Source organism: Henckelia pumila, chromosome 4, assembly GCF_033568475.1.
Source record: "Henckelia pumila isolate YLH828 chromosome 4, ASM3356847v2, whole genome shotgun sequence".
Taxonomy (NCBI): Eukaryota; Viridiplantae; Streptophyta; class Magnoliopsida; order Lamiales; family Gesneriaceae; genus Henckelia; species Henckelia pumila.
In genome coordinates, this window is record NC_133123.1 from 139,086,394 (window position 1) to 139,109,094 (window position 22,701).

Consider the following 22,701-nt stretch of genomic DNA (forward strand, 5'->3'; position numbering starts at 1 on the left):
AAAATTATTATAAAACATATTTTTCATTTCATAAAAAAATATTATTTTATATTACATTTCATAAAAAATGCATGTCAAGTTGACTCATCTCATGCGTGTCATAGAAAACTTATTTTAAAATAAATATTTTGGAAACCGAAATTAAATTGTGTATGAGACCAGGAGAGTAAACGAGTCGAGTATCATACTATTCGAATCGACTCGACTCGTATTTTGTCTACTCGAACTCGAGCTCGATCAAATAATTATCTTCAAACTCAAACTTGACTCGTGTATATTTCGAGTTAATCGAGCTCAAACTTGAACTCGATAAACTCAAAATACAAATAAATATAGATAAATAAATAAATATATATATCTATTTTATATATATATATATATATTATATATATATATATATTATAATGCATAAGGGTGCTAAAGTAACCGTTTTTGGTCATTTTAATGTTTGTACCAAATTACCCCTACCAACATATAACTACCCACTTTCTCACATTCTTCTCCATGTTATTTTTTTAACTATCTATTTTGTAATAATAAAAAATAAATCATGATAATATATATATATATATGTATATGTATGTAAATACATAATATTATATATTTGCGTGTGCATGGATGCTAGTATCAATAATATATATATGTATATATATATATAATCAAATAACTCGCGACCTACTCAAACACATATATATAATACTCAAGCTCAGTTTCTAGCTCGATTATAGATTCGAGCTCCTCAAACTCGATCAAGTCAAACTTAAGTCGAGTTTTCATCGATTGTTCTCGAGTTGTTCACGAGTAGCTTGACTCGTTTACAACTCGAATATGACTAATGAACTCCGCAGTTTAAGAGCACAAAAAATTATGTCGGTAAAATAAATAGCAAATCAAAGATAAAACAGATAAATATTAAATGGTACTGGATTTGATGACGCAAAGAACACAATTCAAATATGGTTTCCACTGCTTCTCTTTCACACACACGAACACACACTTAAACAATAGAATCAAACCGACCTTGAAGCAGCTACAGCTAATTAAGGCTCCTTAACATTATTTGCAATGAATCAAGTGTGAACATATTCAAGTCGGCAACTTTTATTATCTTCCAACGGAAGCAAAATTAAAAAGAATAAAGATATTTTAATTTTCCAGATTTCCCCCACGCATGTAGTATTAATTTTGTACGGATCCATATTTGAAGCACGTTTTATGCAGAGTCTTGTTTTAATTTCTATCTACACTGTTCCATTGGCGGCTTAATTAACCAGAGTTCTTGAATTTACTCTTTTTTCCCCTTTGTTATATATGTAGCTAGTTGGTCTTTGTCAAATTTTGTACTCCGAATCCTTCAAGAAGAAGAAAGGGTCGTAGGCGGCAGCTCAAAGTTGAATTTCGGATTTTGATAATTTGTGAACAATTAATTCACTTCTTGGAGAAAATTTCGAACAATGGTCTCTGTACTTTCATCGGAAAAACATTGGAATTTTCTTGTTTGATATCAATTACTTCTTTGAGTTGGGTACATGTTCTTGTTAAAGGTGGCGGACCGACGAGAGACCAACGAGTATGCCCGATTTCAGGCAACGAACAATACAGAAAGTAATACAACCGCCGCCACCGCCGACTCAGCACCGTACTTTCCCATGCAACTGCAGCATGGACAGCCAGATTATCTATTATCAGCGGTGGTGGCGCCGTCGATGCCGATGCATTCGGTGTACGACGGGTCGCGAGACATGTCAGCGATGGTAACTGCACTAACACACGTGGTGTCGGGGCAGAGGCAATCGTTTGCTGCTTCCTCCGCCGTGGGAACTGCCTCCCCTGTTTACTCTTCTTCGAGCTCGGGGTCGTGGGCTGGGCAGAAAAGGAGGCGGGGTCAAGAAGAAAGCGTGGCGCAGATGTCCGCACAAGAGGTTTATAATCCAGGCTTTGCGGACTTGTTTTCTTCCATTAAGCCTGGTTAGTTCGTTTACATACCATGCAGCTGCTCTGTTTTTTCTTGCATGAATTTGTGTTATTATTATTATTATACTTTTCTTGTGCATTTCATCTTATTTTAATCGATTTGATTATTTATTTTCCTTGGAAAGATAATTCGTACTATCTGAATAATTTCATGTCAACTTTTTTTCCATCAAATTCGATTATTCTAATGTTTGACATAGTATGTTCGTATGGTTTTGAATCATTCTTTTGTCATCAACTTTAAAGTTGATTTTTACCTTGTTCCTTGTGTTTGGTTGGCACATATATTTTAGGAGGCCATCTACATCAAAATATATATTTTCTTAAATAATGTTTTAATTTCAGATAAACATCAGGTCGCTCCTCGATCTTTCGATTCATTTCTTTTAAAAAATAAAGATAAAGATGAAATAAACTGTAATTGAAAGTATATACCATTTCTATATCAATAATTTATGATGAATGTTGTACCAGAACCCGAAGCAGGCTCAAGTGCCGCAACATCTGGTGGCGCTGAACAAACTCCGGGACCAGAGTCATCGACACAGGAAGAAACAGGAGAAAGAAGAAGAAGATACAGAGGTGTTCGGCAAAGACCGTGGGGCAAATGGGCAGCAGAAATACGGGACCCACACAAGGCCGCCAGAGTCTGGCTCGGCACCTTCGACACCGCCGAAGCTGCCGCCAGAGCCTACGACGAGGCAGCGCTTCGCTTCAGAGGCAACAGAGCCAAACTCAACTTCCCAGAAAACGTCAGTTTCTTGCCACCACCCCAATCCACACAAATCAGTACCATACCCGCCCCTACTCAGCCATCCGCCGCCGCGGCTCCTCCCCCTCGACCGCCGCCGCCCGAATTTTTCCAGACCTCCGGAAGAGACTACTGGGAATACTCGCAGTTGCTTCAGAGCGGCGGTGATTTTCAGCCACAGCAGCAACCAACGACTTTGTTCGAACACATGATGTATAATGCATCCGTTGCTGATTGGTATTTGTCGAACTCGATGAACATAATTCCGACGGATACTTTTACATCTTCTTCGCAGCCTCCATTGATTTCTTCGTCCTTTGCATCTTCTTCTTCGACAACTTCTTCATATCCTCTGCAATTTTTTAGCGGCGAAACTATAAGTTTCCAGCCTCAAGGAGATACTCAGCAGAACCAATTAGGGAGCAGCTCGAATTTTCCAGCGCCGCCGTGGACCTCCGGCCCGTATCCTCCACGCTCTTCTTGATTTTATTTGATTTATTTTTATTTTCTTTGGGGTTCTTCATTATTATATGCACACAACACTCATGGACGTAATAATTTTTTTTTTTCCATACACGTTGTAAGATTATACACAAGACACAAAATTATCAAAAGTCCCTTCGTTTATTTCATTCAGCAGCATATTTTTGTTATTTTTAATTTGTTTTTGGGTGGAAGTTATGTTTCTTTGTGATATACGCAATTCGACAAGCTTTAGGTACAGAGTATATTTAGAAAATTTTTTACTTTCTAAATACCATGTAGTAAATACTATGTAGTAATATATAGATACCAAGCAAACAGTATATTAATTGCAAACTATAATTTGATGATATTGTTGTGCACTTGTTGTATCTATGTCCGTGGATTTTTAATAAATCTATTATTATATGATTAAGGATGAGAGTATCATCTTAAAAATTTGTGGTTGGTTGATATGATTTTTGTATCAAATTATAATTTGGTCTCAAATATAATTTCACCATGTTCTTTTATCAGTTTTTAGAATTATGGAATTATCTTTAGTTTAATATGAATCAAATTATTGATAAAAAAAATATTAAACTTCAAAAAAATTGAAAAAAAAGAAGTGATTTGAAGTTAGAGTTTCACAAAATGAGTATATTCTAACTTGCTATTTATTTTACGATGGAGTTTATGATAGTACTGCATGGTAAACGATCCTAGATAGATTTTTATTGGATTTTTTTTAAACATATATTTCATTTTGTTTAAATTTTAAAAAATCTATAGCATTTGGGCGTTTTCTTTCTGCTTAACCTTTTGATTTTTATTTGCCAAATTGTTTTCTACAATCTCGTAAAACCTCATCTTTTTGAAACTACTTGCGTTGTGAAGAAAACAGTGAATAAATGCTAGAAGCTGGTCCACACACACAAACACATATTTATGTAAATAATATACTTTCAATCTTGGATTAAATTATAAAGACAAATTAATTTAGATTACGTAAAATACCAAGACAAAGTCGTTTGTGTGCATGCACCTTCGAGGTTTTACGTGTCAAAGTATATTTTGCTCTGTCACCCCACTTTCACTTGACTTAAATTAAATACCGTAATATAATATTCCGGCAGGGGATATAATTAATGTTTTGAATTTTAATTTATTGACAGAGCTAAAAAAATATAATAAAAATTACATCGTAATGATGATGTAAACTTTACGTCAAGATTAACACCACAATTTGACACATACATGATACATGCCGCATAATAAGAAAATTAAACATATCCGAGTTGGTACTAGTGTTAATATAAACACTTATCAAGGATTCTTTCTGCTAAATTTTTTTTTTCAGGTGAGTCTGTAACATAAGATTTATTTTATGTAGACGTAGTTTATCATATTAGTATATTGTTTAGATGCGTTAATACAAAAGTTTATCTAGTGTCATCGAATGAGGGAAGAATTGTGGTTTCATTTCATTAGAAATTTTTTTTTTTGTACTAGCTAGCTAGAACATAAAATATATAGTCAAAATAGAACATTAGATCAAAGTAACTTGAGTTACGTTTTAAGTTGTGGAAAAATGTTAACACGACCAGAAGCGACAATTAAGATATATAGTTAAAAATCGTTTAAAAATTTTCATGCTTGGTTGATGACTTTTGTGAAGAAGGATATATTATTGGGTATATTATCGTTGTTTGGTGGAACGATCGATTCATAGTGTTTGAGATTCATAGTGTTTAAGATTTTGTACGATTCAAAAAATTAGAGTTGGACCATTACCACCAACTATAACTTTTAGTAAAACGGCAACTGCTCGGTTCTACAATTGGTATCAGAATTAACCAATGTCATGTGTTTGATTGTCATTGATTGTAAGGAGTGTAATTATTGGGAAAAAGATTGTTGGGTGCAATATACAATTGTCTCTTCTCGATAGAACGGTCGAACCATAATTGAGACAAAAAAAACGTGACTTATATAATTGAGACGGAACTAGTAATTTAATTAGTTTCAAATGACAATTACCGAAGCAAAATTATTTTTAAAATACTAATAACGTGCACGTATCGTAAAATTAAACGTCCAAATTCATAAATGAAATTTGACCAAAAAAGTCTTTTTACATGTCATATTTAATCAACATGTTCATTAATTTTCATATTTCAAATTTTAAAAATTCAACATTTTGAATTATTGACAAACACAATTACCCAAAAATAGTGATACAATTGGCATAATAACTGTTGATCGCGACATTTGTTTTTTCAAAAAGAAAAAAACCCTACTTGAAGTATAATCGGGTTATAAATGAGATCCTACACTATTAGCATTATCCAAATCATGTATTCATATTTCTCGACATGAGCATAATTAATGGTATATTGTTCATATTTCTCCACATGAGCATAATTAATGATATATTATTAATGTGGCAAATCACAAAACATTAACTTTATGATTAATTAGAGTCATACCCTTAAGATAATTGAACTCTACCTTATAACCGATCCTCCAATTAAACCAAATTGAACTGACAAATTAATGATATTGTTCTGAAGTGTGATTTAAGAAATCAATGAATGGATATATTCATTTATATTGTGTTTGGAGGGAAGAATTTCAAATCCATAAAATTCAAATATAAATTTTTTATTTAGAGAAGTAATATCATAAAAAAAAACTTGAATCCACACTTTATATGATTATATTGTTATTTCATGTTAATTAAAATGAATTTCAAATTTACTTAATATCAGTATCATTTAAAATACATTTTACTTTATATTACTACTATATAAATAATTTATGAATAAAAAATTTAATTTATTATTTTATTGTTAACAATAAAATTATAATCAAAATTCTTGAATTTCAAATCCATATCCCTAAAGACAGTCTTAGAATATTGTTAACAAAGAATGAGGATAATGAAATAATTATAAGATAGGACATGGAACTCTCATCGTATTATAATATTGTTAACAAAGAATGAGGATAATGAAATAATAATTATAAGATAGGACATGGAACTCTCATCGTACACTACTTGATTTGTTTGCTTGCTTGTTTTCTCGCATGGGAATATAAAAAATAAAAAAAGAAATTGTAGAAACTAACCATAATTATATAACTTATATTAGAACATTGAATTCGGCATGCTTTTGTAAAAATATTTTTGTTAATATCTAATTGTTCGTCTCTATTTCACATGATTGCCTTACATAAAAGTTATTAATCTCGACGACCACAATTATAATTTCATTTGTTTAAATAAAAGACTAACTATTCAAGTATTATTAATGATTTATTTATTTATCAAACAAGTAAAGTTTTTTTCCCCTTATAGAAAGATTATTGAAAATATGATAAATCGAGTTCTTTTTGGAAAGAACCAAAATACTTGATACGCGCACATAGGGACAATTAACTTTGGACACGACACCAAAGTCTTTCACCACTTCAGGATTTTCCGGTGCACGCACACACACACGACAAATTAAAGGACCATATAAGATCATGAATTAACCGACAATCAGAAAAAATATATATATATGAAAAGTATCAAATTCAATAGTGAGCTAAATCTTGAACACCTTTTTCGCGAAATCCGATCAAATTACACTTTGCTATTGTATCACGAGTCAAGCTAGATATATATATGTTACTGTTATTGAACATATAAACCCCAAGACCCCAAATATATTAATATCCCATATAAATTAAACTTAGCTTGAGCATTTGGTTCAATTCAGAAACACACAATTCACACAAATGAAAGGTCACAATCAAAATTTCAATTCTCCATAAAACGATCATGCAAGAAAATATTAAAAAAAATTAATTTATACAGTTGATGATCATCAGAGTCGATCCGAAGGAAGACGGTCGACGGTGTTGAATGCGACTGATCCGAACACATAGATGAACTCATTCCCTTTCGAAACCGCAACATCTTTCACGTTCTTGGAACTCAGAGCATTTCGACATTCGTCTATATTATCCGTATACCCAATTTTAATGTCATAGGTCGCCGTGTCGTACTCTTTTTCTTTCACTTCACCCAAAGCACTTCCAAATGACCAACCAAAATGTTCATATCCACGGTCACACTTTTGCAACACGTATTTGTGATCCGGTTTCAATCCGGGCTGTTTGAGCAACTTTTGCACGTAAGACCGCGTCTTGGTCGCATTTGAGATCCCTGCCTCGAGTAAAGCAATCGATACACTCACCAGGTCTTTAGCTGCTACAACACCAGGTTCAGATTCAAGAGTTGCGACGCAGATTCTCTGGTCAAGATTAACCTCCTTGCGAGTACTGCCGCACACATCTAGTATAAGGGAAGAATTACAGCCAGCGACTTTGGGAACTGAGGAAAGAAAAAGGGCCGACGCCAGAAAGGTCAAGATAGCTATGGAAACAGCTCCACAAGTCATTCTTTTTTTACTTTTTCTCGAGTGCTGGGGTGTTGGTTTTGTTGGGACTGTATATACCACCATGTGGGAATATATGTACATATATAAATGCCAAGAAATCAAGTGGTATTATGTGTAACAAATAAGATTAAATGGGATTATCTATTTTGGAAAACATTTATTGATTGTAATAATTTTGAAACGATTTAATAAAAATTCATGAATTCAGATATTGGAGTGTCACAAAAGAGATTTTTTCTTCTTAAATATATATAAGCTATTGTCATCTGATCTCAAACAAAAAACGTAAGAATGACAATGCTACGGTTTTAGCTAGCTAGTAAGACTCGTCTCGAACCATGTAATTAAATCTAACCTTATACTTGCTTTGACCTATGTCCTAAAGTTAATGGGTTGTAGTAAAATCCACTAGATCCGTTATATAATTAATTATAGTCGTAATATTTTATAAATCTCATAAATATTAATATGATATTTAAAAATATAAGAACCATAAAATCTCATATAAAAAAATCTCCATAGGTGGCGAAGCGGTATGTTTGGAATGAAAGAAATATATTTTCGGAACTAACACAAACTTGGTCCCATATAATATATGGTTGGACTCTAGCTATAACTTGAAGTCTATTAATTATTGATGAGATTAGAAACGGTCTGGTACGCAACTTGTTCAAACAAATGCATAACCTGATCCCCTTTGGAAATCACACCATCTACAACTTTTTTGGAACTCATAGCATTTCGACACCGATCTAATTGATTTGTTTCCCCACTTTTAAGACACCAAGCCGCCGAGAAGTAGTCTTCTTCTTGAATAGTCTCCAAAGCATTTGCGAGCCAGTACGTAGCATATAATCCGTAGCCAGCGTCACACTCTCGCAATGCGAAAATATAATCTGGTGATTTCCTCCCGGGCTGATTGAGCAACTTTCTCACGTAAAACTGTGTTTTCGTTGCTCTCGAAACCGACGCTTCGATTATAGCAATCGACATTTTCAGATAATCAGTAGCTGCTACGACACGAGGTTCAGTTTGGAGAACCTCGACGCACAAGTTGTAGTCGATGGGCATTAGTCTCCCAACACACACCTCTTTAATAAGGGGAGTTGCACGAGATATGCTAGCAACTTTGGGCACCGAGGGGGAAAGAACAAGTGCCAATGCAACAAAAGTCATGCATATTGAAGCAACCAAACAAGCCATTTTTTTTTTTGGGGGTATTGATTTTGATTGGACTCTACAACATGGGATTATATAGCAAAAGAAATATTAAAAAAAATATAGTAAACATTATGGGATTATGTATACGGGTAAAAAAAAAATATACAGTGAGACTTGCTATTAATTTTTGGGACGATCATTAAAATATTGTTGCATTTGGTACGTAATTTATTATAATTTTTAAAGGATTTAAGGAATCCATGATTAATGTAGAATGAAGACTTTGAATTAAATAGATATAATTAGATTGGATTGGATATATGACATCTCACTTGGTTTGACCCTTTTTTTCTTCATATTCAACCTAAAATAGGCAAAATGTAGATTACCATCCCTATAATTAAATAGATATAATGTTGATTGTTGAATTCTGCATGCTTTCAAAAATCTCATATATAAATTTTTTTGAAGAAGTTTTTAAAATATTTTTGATGATGATATTATCTAATATTGGTAATTTATTTCAAATTATTACCACACGTAAAAATTATTAATGATTCTCCATGACGGCAATAGTTTCATTAAATTATTTTAAAAAAATTTCTGTGCAAGACGGGTTTGCAAATGTCATTGTTGTTTTAAGGTGAACTTTTCCTACTAATAGTCATAAGAAGAAGTTATGAGTAATGTTAATAAATCATTTTTGTAATGATTTATTTAGAAAATTCTAAAAAAGTTACATTCAAAATATGTATGTTTAAGTTACAAAAAGTTATAGCCGTTTATCCATCTCTATCTCTTGTAAAATATTGATTCGTTAATTGAAAAATCAACTCATAAAATAATGTTGTAGTTTTTAGTCTTCATGAGAAGGAAAAATAGTTTAACTTTTTTAAATTTCAACGTTTACATGTATGGTATGTGTTGTTGGTGTATTTTTTATTTATTATTTTGGATTAAAAGTTGATTTCATTTGAATTGATATATTTGAACGCAATATGTAATTTAACACACACACACATATATATATATATATAGAGGAATGATGATCCATGGGCGCTAGCTGAGCTGGAAGCCCAGCTGGCGCCCACATAATTTTATATTTATTTTTTTAATTTTTTAACTAATGGGGCAAAAGTAATGGCAGCCAGGCTTTCTATTCCTTTGCCGGCCCGACAGAAACTATGTCCGCCTTTCCCACCTTCATCAGCTTCTCACCACCACCACCACCACCGCCACCGCACCATTTCTCCAACCACCGTCAGCTTTTGTTCCTTCAAATCAACAGTTATCGAGTCAACCCTTGAATTAAATTCCTTAATTTTAATAACCAAACAAACAGAGTAATTAAAATCCAGTGATGTTTTCAAGAGTTTAGATCTGGAGTCCGGATTCATGCTGCTGGGAACAGAAATTCCAACAAATGAAATATGGTGGATCGATTATCGGGGCTGAACATGAATACAAATAATGGAAATAGAAGGTGGGTCGGTCGGTCGGAAAGAAGGTATGTGGGAATCGGGGGAAAAAAGGTAGAGAAAACACAAAAATTTAATCAAGAAAAATAAAATTAGTCAAGAACTTAAAGGTTGAGTTGCGGCGACGGAGCGTTCCGAGAGAAGAAGATAGCGAAGAAGCTATGCGTTGGGATCTCAGAGAAGACAGCTTCTACATTTGGGCTGCAATATTGGGCCAAATAAACTAAAAAAAAAAAAAAAAATTATGTTGGCACTAGCTGGGCTGCCAGCTCAGCTGGCGCCCATGGATCCCCTGCACACTCCTCTATATATATATATATATATTAATAACATTTACAAATCTGATATTTTTTAATATATATTTATGAACTCGTTATTTAATTATTTAGCTCAATAGGTTCCTACACAAATTAAAATACATACATAAGTTTTTTTGTGAAAAAATATGTTCTTTCCATCCGTGTTTCAATATTTTATGAAATTTGATGACTATTTAATTAAGATTTTTGTGAAAAAAAATCTGTTCAATTTATCTATAATAAGCAAATAAAAGTCAAAGTATTTGGTATTTTAATTTTTAAGAAAATTGTATCCTTATCTATTGTGCACATAGTTTGTCAATTTTTACCTTATCATATGATTTCACAAAATCATCCTCACATATAAATTTATGGAAAAATTGCAAATTTGGTCATGTATGTTTGTCACTTTGCGATTTTGGTCCTTTATATTTTTATATTGCAGTTTTAGTCCTACTACATATTCCGATTTTTGGAAATTTCGATCTTTTTTATTCAAAAATGTTTACGTGACACTATACACGTCAGCTCCACATCAGTACTGAATTTGTGCCACGTCAGCGCCATGTCGGAAAAAGGGCTAAAATTACCAAAAAATGAAGATAGCGAACTAAAACAAAAATCTGAAAATATAAAGAATTGAAATCGCAAAGTGACAAACATATAGGACAAAAAAAGTAATTTTTCCTAAATTTATCAAAAGTGTACAAAACCAAGGACATAGTTGATAATATATAATATATAATGAAAAATTTGATCTTGGTTCACACTTTTATAATTGGTATAGATGTACAAACCAAATAAGGAGTTTACAATGTACAATGGATCGAAAACTTTAAACTTGGTTCACGATTTTATAGATGGTATATAGATTAATTAATTAAACGGAGGATTTCTCACCATAAATTCTTAACTTAATTCCGACCTGATCATTTGCTACAAATTTGTGTTCATTTTTTTGACGTAATTAATTTCCTGTTCATTTTAAAAACGCAAAAATTAGTATTTAATGAGTGTAAAAAGAAAATTAGAATACGTACAATATACAGAAGCAAAATCGCTTAAAAAACACAACGTGCATTCACTACAACAAATATGGCTTTTCGCAGCGCGATATCAACGGCGCATAATAAAAATATGTCGTTGATGTTATTATTAACAGTGCGTGCATTTATGTGTGCTGTTAATATATTGATATCTTATAAAAATAACAGCATGCAATAGTTGGATGATGTAAATTATAGTTTCAACGGCGAGCAATTAAATGCACGCTGTGCAAAATTTTAACAACGGCGTTCAATCTGCGCGCCTTGAATATTGTGAAATAAAAATATTATTTTCAAGGGCGCGTAAAGTAAAACACGCCGTTAAAAAAACACACCGCCAAAAGTCCCCAAATCTCTTTCCCTTCTCTCCGCTCTCTCCTCTTTTCCCTCTGATAGAAACCCTCGGAAGAAATACGTCCTTCTCTTGCGGCTCTTCTTTTCGTCATCGCTGGAGTCTGAATCCTCGGCATGAAGTAGAAGAAATAATGCGAATGGTCGAGCTTTACGGCGATGAGATCCTTGGTTAAGGGCCACTGGATGTCATCGGAGACGGAGGTGAGAGATGCAACAGTGTTGCTCCCCTGAAAGGAGGCGGAGGATCCGAAAATCACCAGTGGCAAGCTCGACGGAGTAGTGTCTGTCGATCAAGTGAAGAATGGCACCAGGGATCGTGACAAGGGATTCCTCGATCGATTCCATACAAAATTGCAAAAAAGAAAAAAATTGCTCGGTCGTGCGAAGCCAATGAATCTGAGATTTCTTCCAAAACCAACACTTTTGCGTAGCAATAGAATTTCTACAGTGAAGCTAATCTAACTCTGTAGCGTCTTTCCTATTTCCACCATTTCATCTGTTCTCACATGAAAAACAAGGTATTTTCTGTACCGTTTTTTTTTTCAATTACATGTTTTTATATGAGAAAACAGCTATATTATTTTTTGCTCTTGGAATTGTCCATTTTCCATTTGTCAAGGTTCTTTTGTAATTGAGAATACTTCTTCCGTTTGGAAAGCTTCAATTTTTTTTTAAATATTGGAGTTTATTATGCTTTTCAGCAGTCTGTGGAGAACAAAATGTTGCTGATTTAGGTTCTTTTAATTTTGCGACCCAGTTCCAATATTGACATTATACACACCTGCCATGGAGCATAATTCATTGCTGAAGTCCTAAGTTTCCTCGTATTGTTTTGCAGCTTTTTCTTGTGTGGTTTCATTATTAGAAATTACTATGGTTCTAATTTGATTCTAGAAACAATTTGCTCGAGGGTAGTGTTTTAATTTGTTGGAGAAGAATCTTCCTGTAAGATGACTTTATCACAATAGACATGTTTGCATATGTTGTATAATGTTGCATTTTTTGGCGTTATGCTGGTACGTTTTGTACTTCCTTGACCTGTCAGGTATTTTTTTTTTCTGATGATGCGTTTTGGAAATGGTTGAACTTCGAGAAATTGATACAACACGCGCTATATTAAGGCAAACCCAAGTGATGGGTTTCGTGACACAGGAGCAGTCGGAACGATACCTACGGCTTGAGCATCTGTTAGTTCGGACTTATTTTGATCCCAATGAGGTAAGAGCTGAATCTTATTTACTGCCTCTGTTAGTGCTATTTATTTTGTACAGCCTCATGATTATGGGCTTTCAGAAATAGTTGGTTCGCAGTTCCTTGGCTGATTAATGATTTTGTTGACCATCTAATGCCTAGAGATAGCAGATTTATAGTCTCCCGTTTTTGCGGTTTTTGGAGAAGATCATAAAATTCTGATTGCTCGAGATACGATTTTTATTGTTCTTATTTCTAAAGTTGTTAACTAGTAAATAAAATAAGTTAGGGAGAATTATTATTTTTTGTTTACTGGATAGTGGTCGTTCTTAGAAAGCAAAAAAAATAATAGCAAAGATTCTTGAATTATGCCCTTGTCTTGTAAAGATTTATTCATGGTCTGAACTAATAAAATGTTGGTATAGTGTGATAAAGTTCCGTTCTGAAGACATACTATTTACTTTTAGGAATTTTCCGAAAAATTTCTAGAGACTTTTAAGTTTCTTTTTAGGAATTAATAAGGATAAATAAGCAAATTACTAATGCAATGTTTGTTTACATTTTCAAAAAATATGTTCAATTGTTGAAAACAAATCATACGTATCTTTGATTAATAAGATAGGTTTTTTACGGTGTCCAGATTTTATTATAATTATAAGTTACTTAGATTAAGTAGTATGCCACAAAATATGTTCACCCTTCATTATTGTAATTTGCACACTTCCCCCTTTTCCATTGGTTTTTGGTTCTTGATGGGTGTTTTATGTTGTAATTGTGAAATTATCAATTTTATATCTGCTGCTTCTACTTGTGGGAGTTGAAACTGATATTGGCATCATTCAGGTTGGAAAAAATACCAGTTTTGGTTACTTGTGCAGTAGGAGAATCTTATATATTTTATGACAAGCATTAGAAGATATACTTCTCTGAGTTAGATAATATATTTCCAGATTGTTTCTTTATCAAAGTCTCTTGATTTAAAAATTTATTGTGGAATAAGATTGACTAAGTTTGAAGCCTTAGAACATAGTATCTCAGAACATTGTTTCTTTGTCACCTGATTCACATTTCTTACTTTCTGGCGGTAATCTTTAATACAGTAGCTTTTTCACAGGTCGATCCAGGCCTATCTTTGAGCATTGATAAAGATTTGCTTATTCATTCAAGTAGCATGGTGCTGGTTGTCTGATATTTAAATTAAGGGTTGATACCAAAATTACGTGTTCTTGATGCTTTTAGTTTTCTAGAAATTAAATCTCCCGATAGGATTACTCTGTTTATTTTCCGAATTCAGTTATTCGTTCATTTGAAAACTGTTAGGATGTTGAATTTCTTTGACATCTTAAGCAGGCCTTTCTCCCCTCCCACTTTTTTTCCTCTTAAAAATTAACAAGTCTACAGTAGATGGAAAGTTGTGACTACGTGACTTAATTGTGCTTTGCTAATTGGTAATGGTCAAACAAATTTTTCCACTTTGTTGGTTCTGCTGATTGGTACTGTTACATATTTAATTTCCTTCTCAGAAATGGTTGAGAGCATGAAAAAGTTGCAAAAATAAATGTTGAATCATCGGTCGATGAGAGAAACATACTTTCCGTTGGATACAAGAATGTAATCGGTGAACACAGAGCTTCATGGCGCATCATGTCGTCGATTGAGCAGAAGGAAGAGGCCAAAGGAAACGAAAACAATGTTAAACTGATTAAAGATTACCACTAGAAGGTGGAGGATGAGCTATCCAAAATCTGCTTTGATATTCTTAGTCATTGACAATTGCATCTAATTCCCTCTTCTGGTTCAGCAGAAGCTACTGTATTCCCTCTTCTAATTCATATGGGTCGGTACACACTATTTTTCACATTTCTTACTTTGTTCTATTTTAATTTCAGAATATAAGTTACCTCTGCATTTTGATTCGTGTCACACAACCTAAAATATTCAAACGAATGAAGACCAGGGATATATTAGTCATGTTTTACATTTAAGACTGATAGATTTTATTGAGCTAGCTTGACTTCGATTCGAAACTTGAAAAATAATGTATTTTTAACTCATGCTTGCGTTGAATTAGAATTCAAATTTGCTCAAGGTCACAAGGAAAATTACAATTTTGATTATTTGCAGAAGTTCACAAGAAAAAATGGGCAACCTAATTTTTTTATTTTATTTAGATATTATCTTTTTTTATTTGCAGAAATAAATAGAAGAATGTCCACCTGAATCTCAAAACACAACATTGTAAATGATGCAATTAGCCCTGTATTTGGCAAAGAAGCTCGAGTAGAGTGCGCGCAATGGGCGTTGGCGTTCATCATCGAAAGTTGGAGCTTCTGTGTGATTGATATAGATTCTACTGCTTTGAGTGTATTAAAACGCTTTGAGTGTATTAAAACTCTAATCATTGTTATGTGTATCTAGTTTGTGTTTATAGTTAAAATTTGTGCTTAATTGAAAAGATATGATTTTTCTATTTTCATGAATGAAATTGGAATATTTTGTTTAGTTTTTCATTTTCATTAGTATATTTTGTTGGTTGAAGTTTTATGTTACATTTGAATCATATATGACTATAAACGGTGGTGTCAATTTTTTTTTGTGATGCAAATCTCTACTTTTAATAGTGTTTTCGCAGCGTGCTTTGCACGCTATCGATGTGAGTTTTCGCGGCGTGCATTGCGCGCTGCCGATATGAATTTTCGCGGCATCTTTTGCGTGCTGTTGATGTGCGTTTTCGCGGCTTGCTTTTGTGCGCTGTCCATGTGAGTTTCCGCGGCATGCATTGTGCACTGCCGATGTGAGTGTTCGCGGCGTGCTCTGTGCGCGGTCGATGTGAATTACCGCGGCGTGCATTGTGAGCTGTCGATAGCCCATGATTTTCAACAGCTTTTAATTATGCAGCGTTCGATGCACGCTGCGGATAGCGGATTTGCGCGCCGCTAAAAATCATTTTTGTTGTAGTGATTCGTCAAACGTCACAAGCTAAGTCATGTGTATATATACATGAAATAATCTACAACCTAATAAAACCCTTAAAATTTGACCAACAACAATACTCATCATTTTCATGTTTCAAAAACAGAAAAAAAATAAATAAATAAAATCTCAACATTTTTAGAATATAATTATCGACTCACACAATCACCCGGCCCATACGTGTCGACTCATATAGGAGCTGCTATTTTTTTACAGAACATACGTACATAGTAGCTATTGATTGCGATATTTTGATTTAAAATAAATGAATGTGAAGTAAATAAAACCATGCAGATGGATTAAATTAAAATTAAGAGAGGACTAGAAGTAAAATCTTTCGGGGTCCTTCGATGCTAGTGGCATAGGGTCGAATTACCCAATCTTTGGATATATATGGAAATTTATAAATATATTTTCAGAACTAACACAAACACTGTCCCATATATATAATAACTTAATTAAAGTCTATCAATTAATTATTGGTGAGATTAGAAGCGATCTGGTACGCAACTTGTTTAAACAAATGAATAGCCTGATCCCCTTTGGAAATCACACCATCTTCAACTTTCTTCGAAATCAGAGCATTTCGACACCGATCTAAGTCCTCATTATGTTCAAAATACGCAGCCGCCGAGAAGTAGTCTTCATCTTTAAGACACTCCAAAACACCTGGAAGCGTGTACTTACGATATGTTGCGTATCCAGCGTCACACTCTCGCACTGCGTAAATATATATAATCATCTGGTAATTTCCTCCCGGGGTGATTGAGCAACTTTTGCACGTACAAATGTGTTTTCGTTGCTCTCGAAATCGACGCGTCGATTACAGCACTCGCCATGCTCGCATAACCAGAAGTTGCTAGCTACGACACGAGGTTCAGATTGGAGGACCTCGACGCACTAGTTGTAGTCGATGGGCACTATTCTGCCAACACACACCTCTTTAATAAGAGGAGTTGCACGAGAGATATTATTGCTACCAACTTTGGGCACCGAGGGGGAAAGAACAAGTGCCAATGCAACAAAAGTCATGCATATTGAAGCAACCAAACAAGCCATTTAATTTTTATTTTTTTTTGTGGGGGGTATTGATTTGGGATTGAACTCTACATGCAATATGGGATTATATAGCAAAATAAATTAAAAAATAAAATAAAATCGTATATAATATGGGATTATGTATACGGGTAAAAAAATGTACGGTGAGACTGATGACTGTTAATTTTTTGGGACGATATATCACTAAAATATTGTTGCATTTGGTACTTAATTAATTTATTATAATTTTGATATGATTTAAGGAATCCTTGATTGATGCAGAATGAAGACTTTGATTGAATTAAATAGATATTATAATTAGATTGGATTGGAAAACGAATTTATATGACAACTCATAACTTGGTTTGACTTTGACCTTTTTGTCTTCATATACGACATAAAATAGGCAAAATGTAGATTACCATATTCCCTAATTAAACTGTTGAATCCTGCATGTTTTCATAAAGCATATAGTTTCACTAATTTGTTGAATACATGCACCAATTCAGATTTGATGTTCTTTTAACAACAATATAATGGTCATGTTTTAGAATATGAAATCCTTTACTCCAATTTGGCAATTAATATTCCTATTACAAAAAAAATATACATATGATATATAACTGACCTTTATAATTTGCATTTTTTGGCAAGTAATTTCTATACATATGTGAAATTGTCGTTATACTATATTTAGGCTAATTTTGTCCATCTACCATATGAATGTTTAATTTTTGTCTAAAATGGCTGATTACGCAGTGAAAGAGACGACGTGGCAAAAAAAATTACGATTTCTTGATTTATAACGGAAATCAATTACTTGATAGCAACATAACATTAAAAAAAAAAATTGAAACAAATTTTACAAGTTTTATGCATATTTAATTTGCTTAACAGAAACATTGCACTAGACTATTTTATTCCAAGTTTTCGATGGGATTCATTTAAAATACGCCATTAAAATATGATAATATTTAGAAAATAATTAAGGAAATTTGTGATTTTGTGGGATTCTTACGTTAGGCACGCGGTAATTGACTTTATTACGCAATATTGTAGTAATGATGGAATATTATGAAATATGGGTTTTTTTTTATTTTTAATGTAAAAAAAAGTTTTAATTTCAAAAATAACGTGAAATGGATACAATAACAAAAATAATGTAAAACGCCATTGAAAATGGCGGACACTCGATTATTTAATCGAGCGTCCGCCACAGTGTGTGGCGGACAATGCCATGTAGGCAGCGTCCTCCACACCGTGTTGCGGACGCTGCCTACATGGCATTATTTATATATTTATACATATATATATATATATATATTTATTTGTATATGATATATTTATATGCACGATATATATATTTGTATGGTTATATATATATATATATACGATATATATATATCTATAAATATATTTATATTTTTATACATTTTATATTTATATAGAATATTAAAAAAAACAAGATATATATATATATTTATTTAACGAGCAAAATATATTTTGGTATACGAACTATTGGTAAAATATCATATTGGTACACGAAATATTGAAAATGGCTTAATTGGTACATGTTCCAAATAAAAGGTCAATTTTATTCATAATATAAATTAATATTATATTGGTTAATTTTAAAATATCATATTTAGTCCTACATGCATATTATTTATTGATTTTGTGGTTTTATTAATATATAATTTATATCAATTTTTTTAAATGGATAATTATTTACATTGATAGAAAAAATATCACTTCGTTATATATTATTTATATTTTAAATATATAAATAATTTATTAATGAGTATTTTTTTATTAATAAATTATTTAAATTTTAAAATATAAATTATTTATTAATGAGTGTTTTTTTATTAATAAATTATTTATATTTTTAAAATATAATAATTTATTAATGAGTATTCTTAGTCTTACATGCATATGATTTATTTATTGAGTTTGTGGTTTATTAATATATATATATATATATATATATATATATATATATATTACTTTTTAATAAATATGATATTTTAAAATTAATCAATATAATATTAATTCATATTAAGGGTAAAATTGACCTTTTATTTGGACCATGTACCAATTAAGTCAGTTTCAATAGTTTGTGTACCAATATGACATTTTACCAATATTTCGTGTACTAAAATATATTTTTCTCTTTAAATAAATAAATAAATGTATATATATATCTTGTTTTTTTAATCTTCTATATAAATATAAGATATATAAATATATTTATAGATATATATCATATATATATATACACGATATACAAATATATATCGTATATATAAATATATTATATACAAATATATATATATATACCTTTATATATAGACGATATACTATATAAATATATATATGTATATAAATATATAAATAATGCCATGTAGGCAGCGTCCGCCACAAGATGTAGAGGACGCTGCCCACATGGCACCGTCTGCCACTATGTGTGGCGGATGCTCGATTAAAAAAATCAAGCGTTTGCCATTTACATTGACGTTTTACATTATTTTTGTTATTACTCCAATTTCACATTATTTTTGAAATTAAAACTTTTGTTTACATTAAAAATAAAAAAAACCCTATGAAATATACAATTTGCACCAAACTCCATTGGGGGAAGTTCTTAGCTGGACAGTGGACTGTCCATATGCCCAAATCAACGGTCATGAGATGATCTGCAGATCAATCTCAATCGTTAGATCTACCCTTGAGGTAGCAACCCCAAAGCAGCATCTCGATTGGATTGATTTATATTCTGATTCCAATCAACAAATTACAAACCAAAACCTTCACGTCATGTGAACATAAATTGATCTAAACCTAAGAAACATATATAACTTGAATTCAATTAATGTGAAAAGTTTAGTAAATTCCACATGATGATCATATACTAGTGTCTTTGATTTACATGCATGATTCGAACAAATTTAGGGTAGGTTAGATTCTACCCCATGAGGTAGATGTCAATCACTGGTTGGTTCAAATCATGTGGGTCCCACTGAATTATATGGAGCTCACATGATTTGAACAAATAAGATACATACACCTGTCCAGCTTTGTCTACGCTAGCACATGGGCAGTGCCCATGTGCTGCATCCAATGACCCATCTTTTTTTGAATTTGATTTGATCTCATTTTAAATGAGATCATATCAAATCCAAAAAAAACATGAATCGTTGGATCCCCATTCGGACACTACCCGAATGGGGTAGCATAGACAAAACCCACCTGTCCCATGGGTAATACTCATGAGCTAGGTTGAAATTTTTCCAAATTTAGGTAGTGCTTGCAACCTCTAAAAATAAGTGATTATGAAGATTTTCTTCACAAACCTTATAAAACAAGGCTCTACATATTCGATTCAAGAATACGAGAAACGGTCTGGAATGCGACTGCTCCGAACACTCGAATGAACTCATTCCCTTTCGAAATCGCGACATCTCTAACCTTTCTGGACCTCTGAGCATTTCGACATTGATCTATATAATCCATGTGCCCGATTTTAAAAAGGGTGAGCCCCACCCCCAAGGGCCCCACACAGAGCCGCCCCAAGCCCCGACGTGAAGGGAGGTAAATCAGGGTTATGCCTGGCCAGGTAAGTACCCAAGGAGAGGAAGGCTCGCAAGCGCGATAAACAAGGCCAAATACACCTTTTACGGGATTTGAATACTCGTCACCTTCTTTTTCACCAAGGCCTTTGCCAGTTCAGCTGTGCCCCTGGGGGCCCGTGTGCCCGATTTTAAGATCGTAAGTGGCGTGGGAATAGTGTTTGTGATCTTTAACTTCACCTAAAGCACTTCGAATTATGACCAATAACAGCTGTCGTACCCAACGTCGGGCACATACGTATTGGTAATCGGGCTTCAACGTCGTCTTCGATTGCTTGAGCAGCCTGTTACATTCGAAATCCCAGCTGCCTCAATCACAGCGATCAATATGTTGAACAAATCGGAAGCGGATACGACTCGCGGTTCGGTGTTGAGAACTTGGATGCAGAATTGGTAGTCAATGGGAACTTCTGTGCTAACACACACATCTTTAATAAGGGATGTTGCAGTGGAAGTAGTGCTCGCAACTTTGGGCATTATTGAGGAGGAAATTAGAATTAGAATTAGAAGTGTCAATGCGAGAAAGGTCATAGCTAGGGCTGGGTACGGTACGGTATATCGTACCGAACTACGATACCGTATATCGTACCGGTATGAAGAAATTCATACCGGTACCATACCGTAAATTCGGTATACTTATACCGGATACCGTGCCGGAAATAAAAAAAAATTCGGTATACCGAAAATTTTCGGTATACCGTGAAAAAAATTTTTAAAAAAATTCGGTATATTCGGTATACCGAAATAAAAAATTTTATATACCGATACCGATACCGATACCGAAAATTTCATTCCGTACCAAAATTTTCGGTATACCGATTTTTCGGTATATTCGATAAATTTTTCGGTACGATATGACGGTATTTTCGGCATTCGGTATTTTTTCCTAGCCCTAGTCATAGCTTTTGAAACATCCAAGCTAGCCATTTTTCTTTTGAATATCATGGGTAACTCTACAATATGGGATTATATATATATATATATATATATATATATATATATATATATAAAAAGGTATGCATATATATAATATGGGATTATATGCACAAATTTGGGTTATTATTATATTATGTAAATAATTGATTTTATTATACTACGATATTGTAATTTCAAATATACAATTGGCTTTATTGCCAAGAAAATAAAAAAAAAACTAAAAATATGATTGATTTACGTTTTTCAGATTCCAGCCCAGCCCCAGTGATAGTAGTTTCAGGAGCCCGATAGGTTTCATATTGGGCCTCATGTTCGATTCACTTAGGCTGCGTTTACCTACGTTGATAGGATTGTGAAGATATAATTTATTAGGTGATTATTAAACTAATTAGATATGATATAGAGTGTTATGGATAAATAATAATTTGTTTACTGTGATTGATTACGTGAAGATATAATTTATTAGGTGAAGATATAATTTATTAGGTGATTATTAAACACATTTTTGTCCTTTAACACAGTGTTTGGTTCAATTGATAGGATTATTGAATGCTTATTAAATGAATGATAAAAAATTGATAAATAAGGATTGATAATTTGTGTTAAAAATAGTATTGTGTTTGGTTTGATTTTTAGGAATAAGATTAAATAATGATTTAAAATTTTTTGCCAACAATACCATTTATATCTTATTGGATGAGTGATTTTTAGATTGGAGGGAAAGGGTAATTATGGAATTTATGAATAAGATAAAAACAAGGATAAATAATACTAGGGTGAGAGGAGGGTTTAGTTAACTTACTATAAAACAACTTTATTCTTTCTAGGTTAGATTAGCTTGTTTTAATAAAAATCCTACCAAACAATGGATTAAATAAAAAATCACACACAAACCTACCTAATCCTTTGTACCAAACACTGCGTAAATATAATAGAAATGATTAGAAATAAGGGTATA

General features: G+C 32.7%; 2 protein-coding genes and 1 long non-coding RNA gene across 3 annotated transcripts; 2 read left to right on the forward strand and 1 right to left on the reverse strand.

Annotated features, from left to right (window-relative positions):
- The first annotated feature begins 1,230 nt into the window (after positions 1-1,230).
- Positions 1,231-3,357, forward strand: LOC140863103 (uncharacterized). The gene is made up of 2 exons (XM_073266265.1): positions 1,231-1,968; positions 2,449-3,357. The coding sequence occupies exons 1-2, from the start codon at positions 1,530-1,532 to the stop codon at positions 3,207-3,209; spliced, it is 1,200 nt and encodes a 399-aa protein (XP_073122366.1). The 5' UTR covers positions 1,231-1,529; the 3' UTR covers positions 3,210-3,357.
- Positions 3,358-7,062: 3,705 nt separating this feature from the next.
- On the reverse strand, positions 7,063-7,638 carry LOC140861864 (uncharacterized). Its single transcript, XM_073264868.1, has one exon. It carries the CDS (start codon positions 7,636-7,638, stop codon positions 7,063-7,065), a length of 576 nt encoding a protein of 191 aa, XP_073120969.1.
- Positions 7,639-11,998: 4,360 nt separating this feature from the next.
- On the forward strand, positions 11,999-15,604 carry LOC140863105 (uncharacterized). The gene is made up of 3 exons (XR_012143835.1): positions 11,999-13,194; positions 14,691-15,004; positions 15,362-15,604. It is a non-coding gene; the product is annotated as an uncharacterized lncRNA (long non-coding RNA).
- Positions 15,605-22,701: the final 7,097 nt, after the last annotated feature.

What these genes read in the sequence shown, in the direction of transcription:
- LOC140863103 (XM_073266265.1), top strand. Translation starts at nt 1,530, where the DNA reads ATGTTCTTGTTAAAGGTGGCGGACCGACGAGAGACCAACGAGTATGCC. An exon ending in GTTTTCTTCCATTAAGCCTG is followed by an intron (nt 1,969 to 2,448) that starts GTTAGTTCGTTT and finishes ATGTTGTACCAG; the next exon opens with AACCCGAAGCAGGCTCAAGT.
- LOC140861864 (XM_073264868.1), bottom strand. Translation starts at nt 7,638, where the DNA reads ATGACTTGTGGAGCTGTTTCCATAGCTATCTTGACCTTTCTGGCGTCG.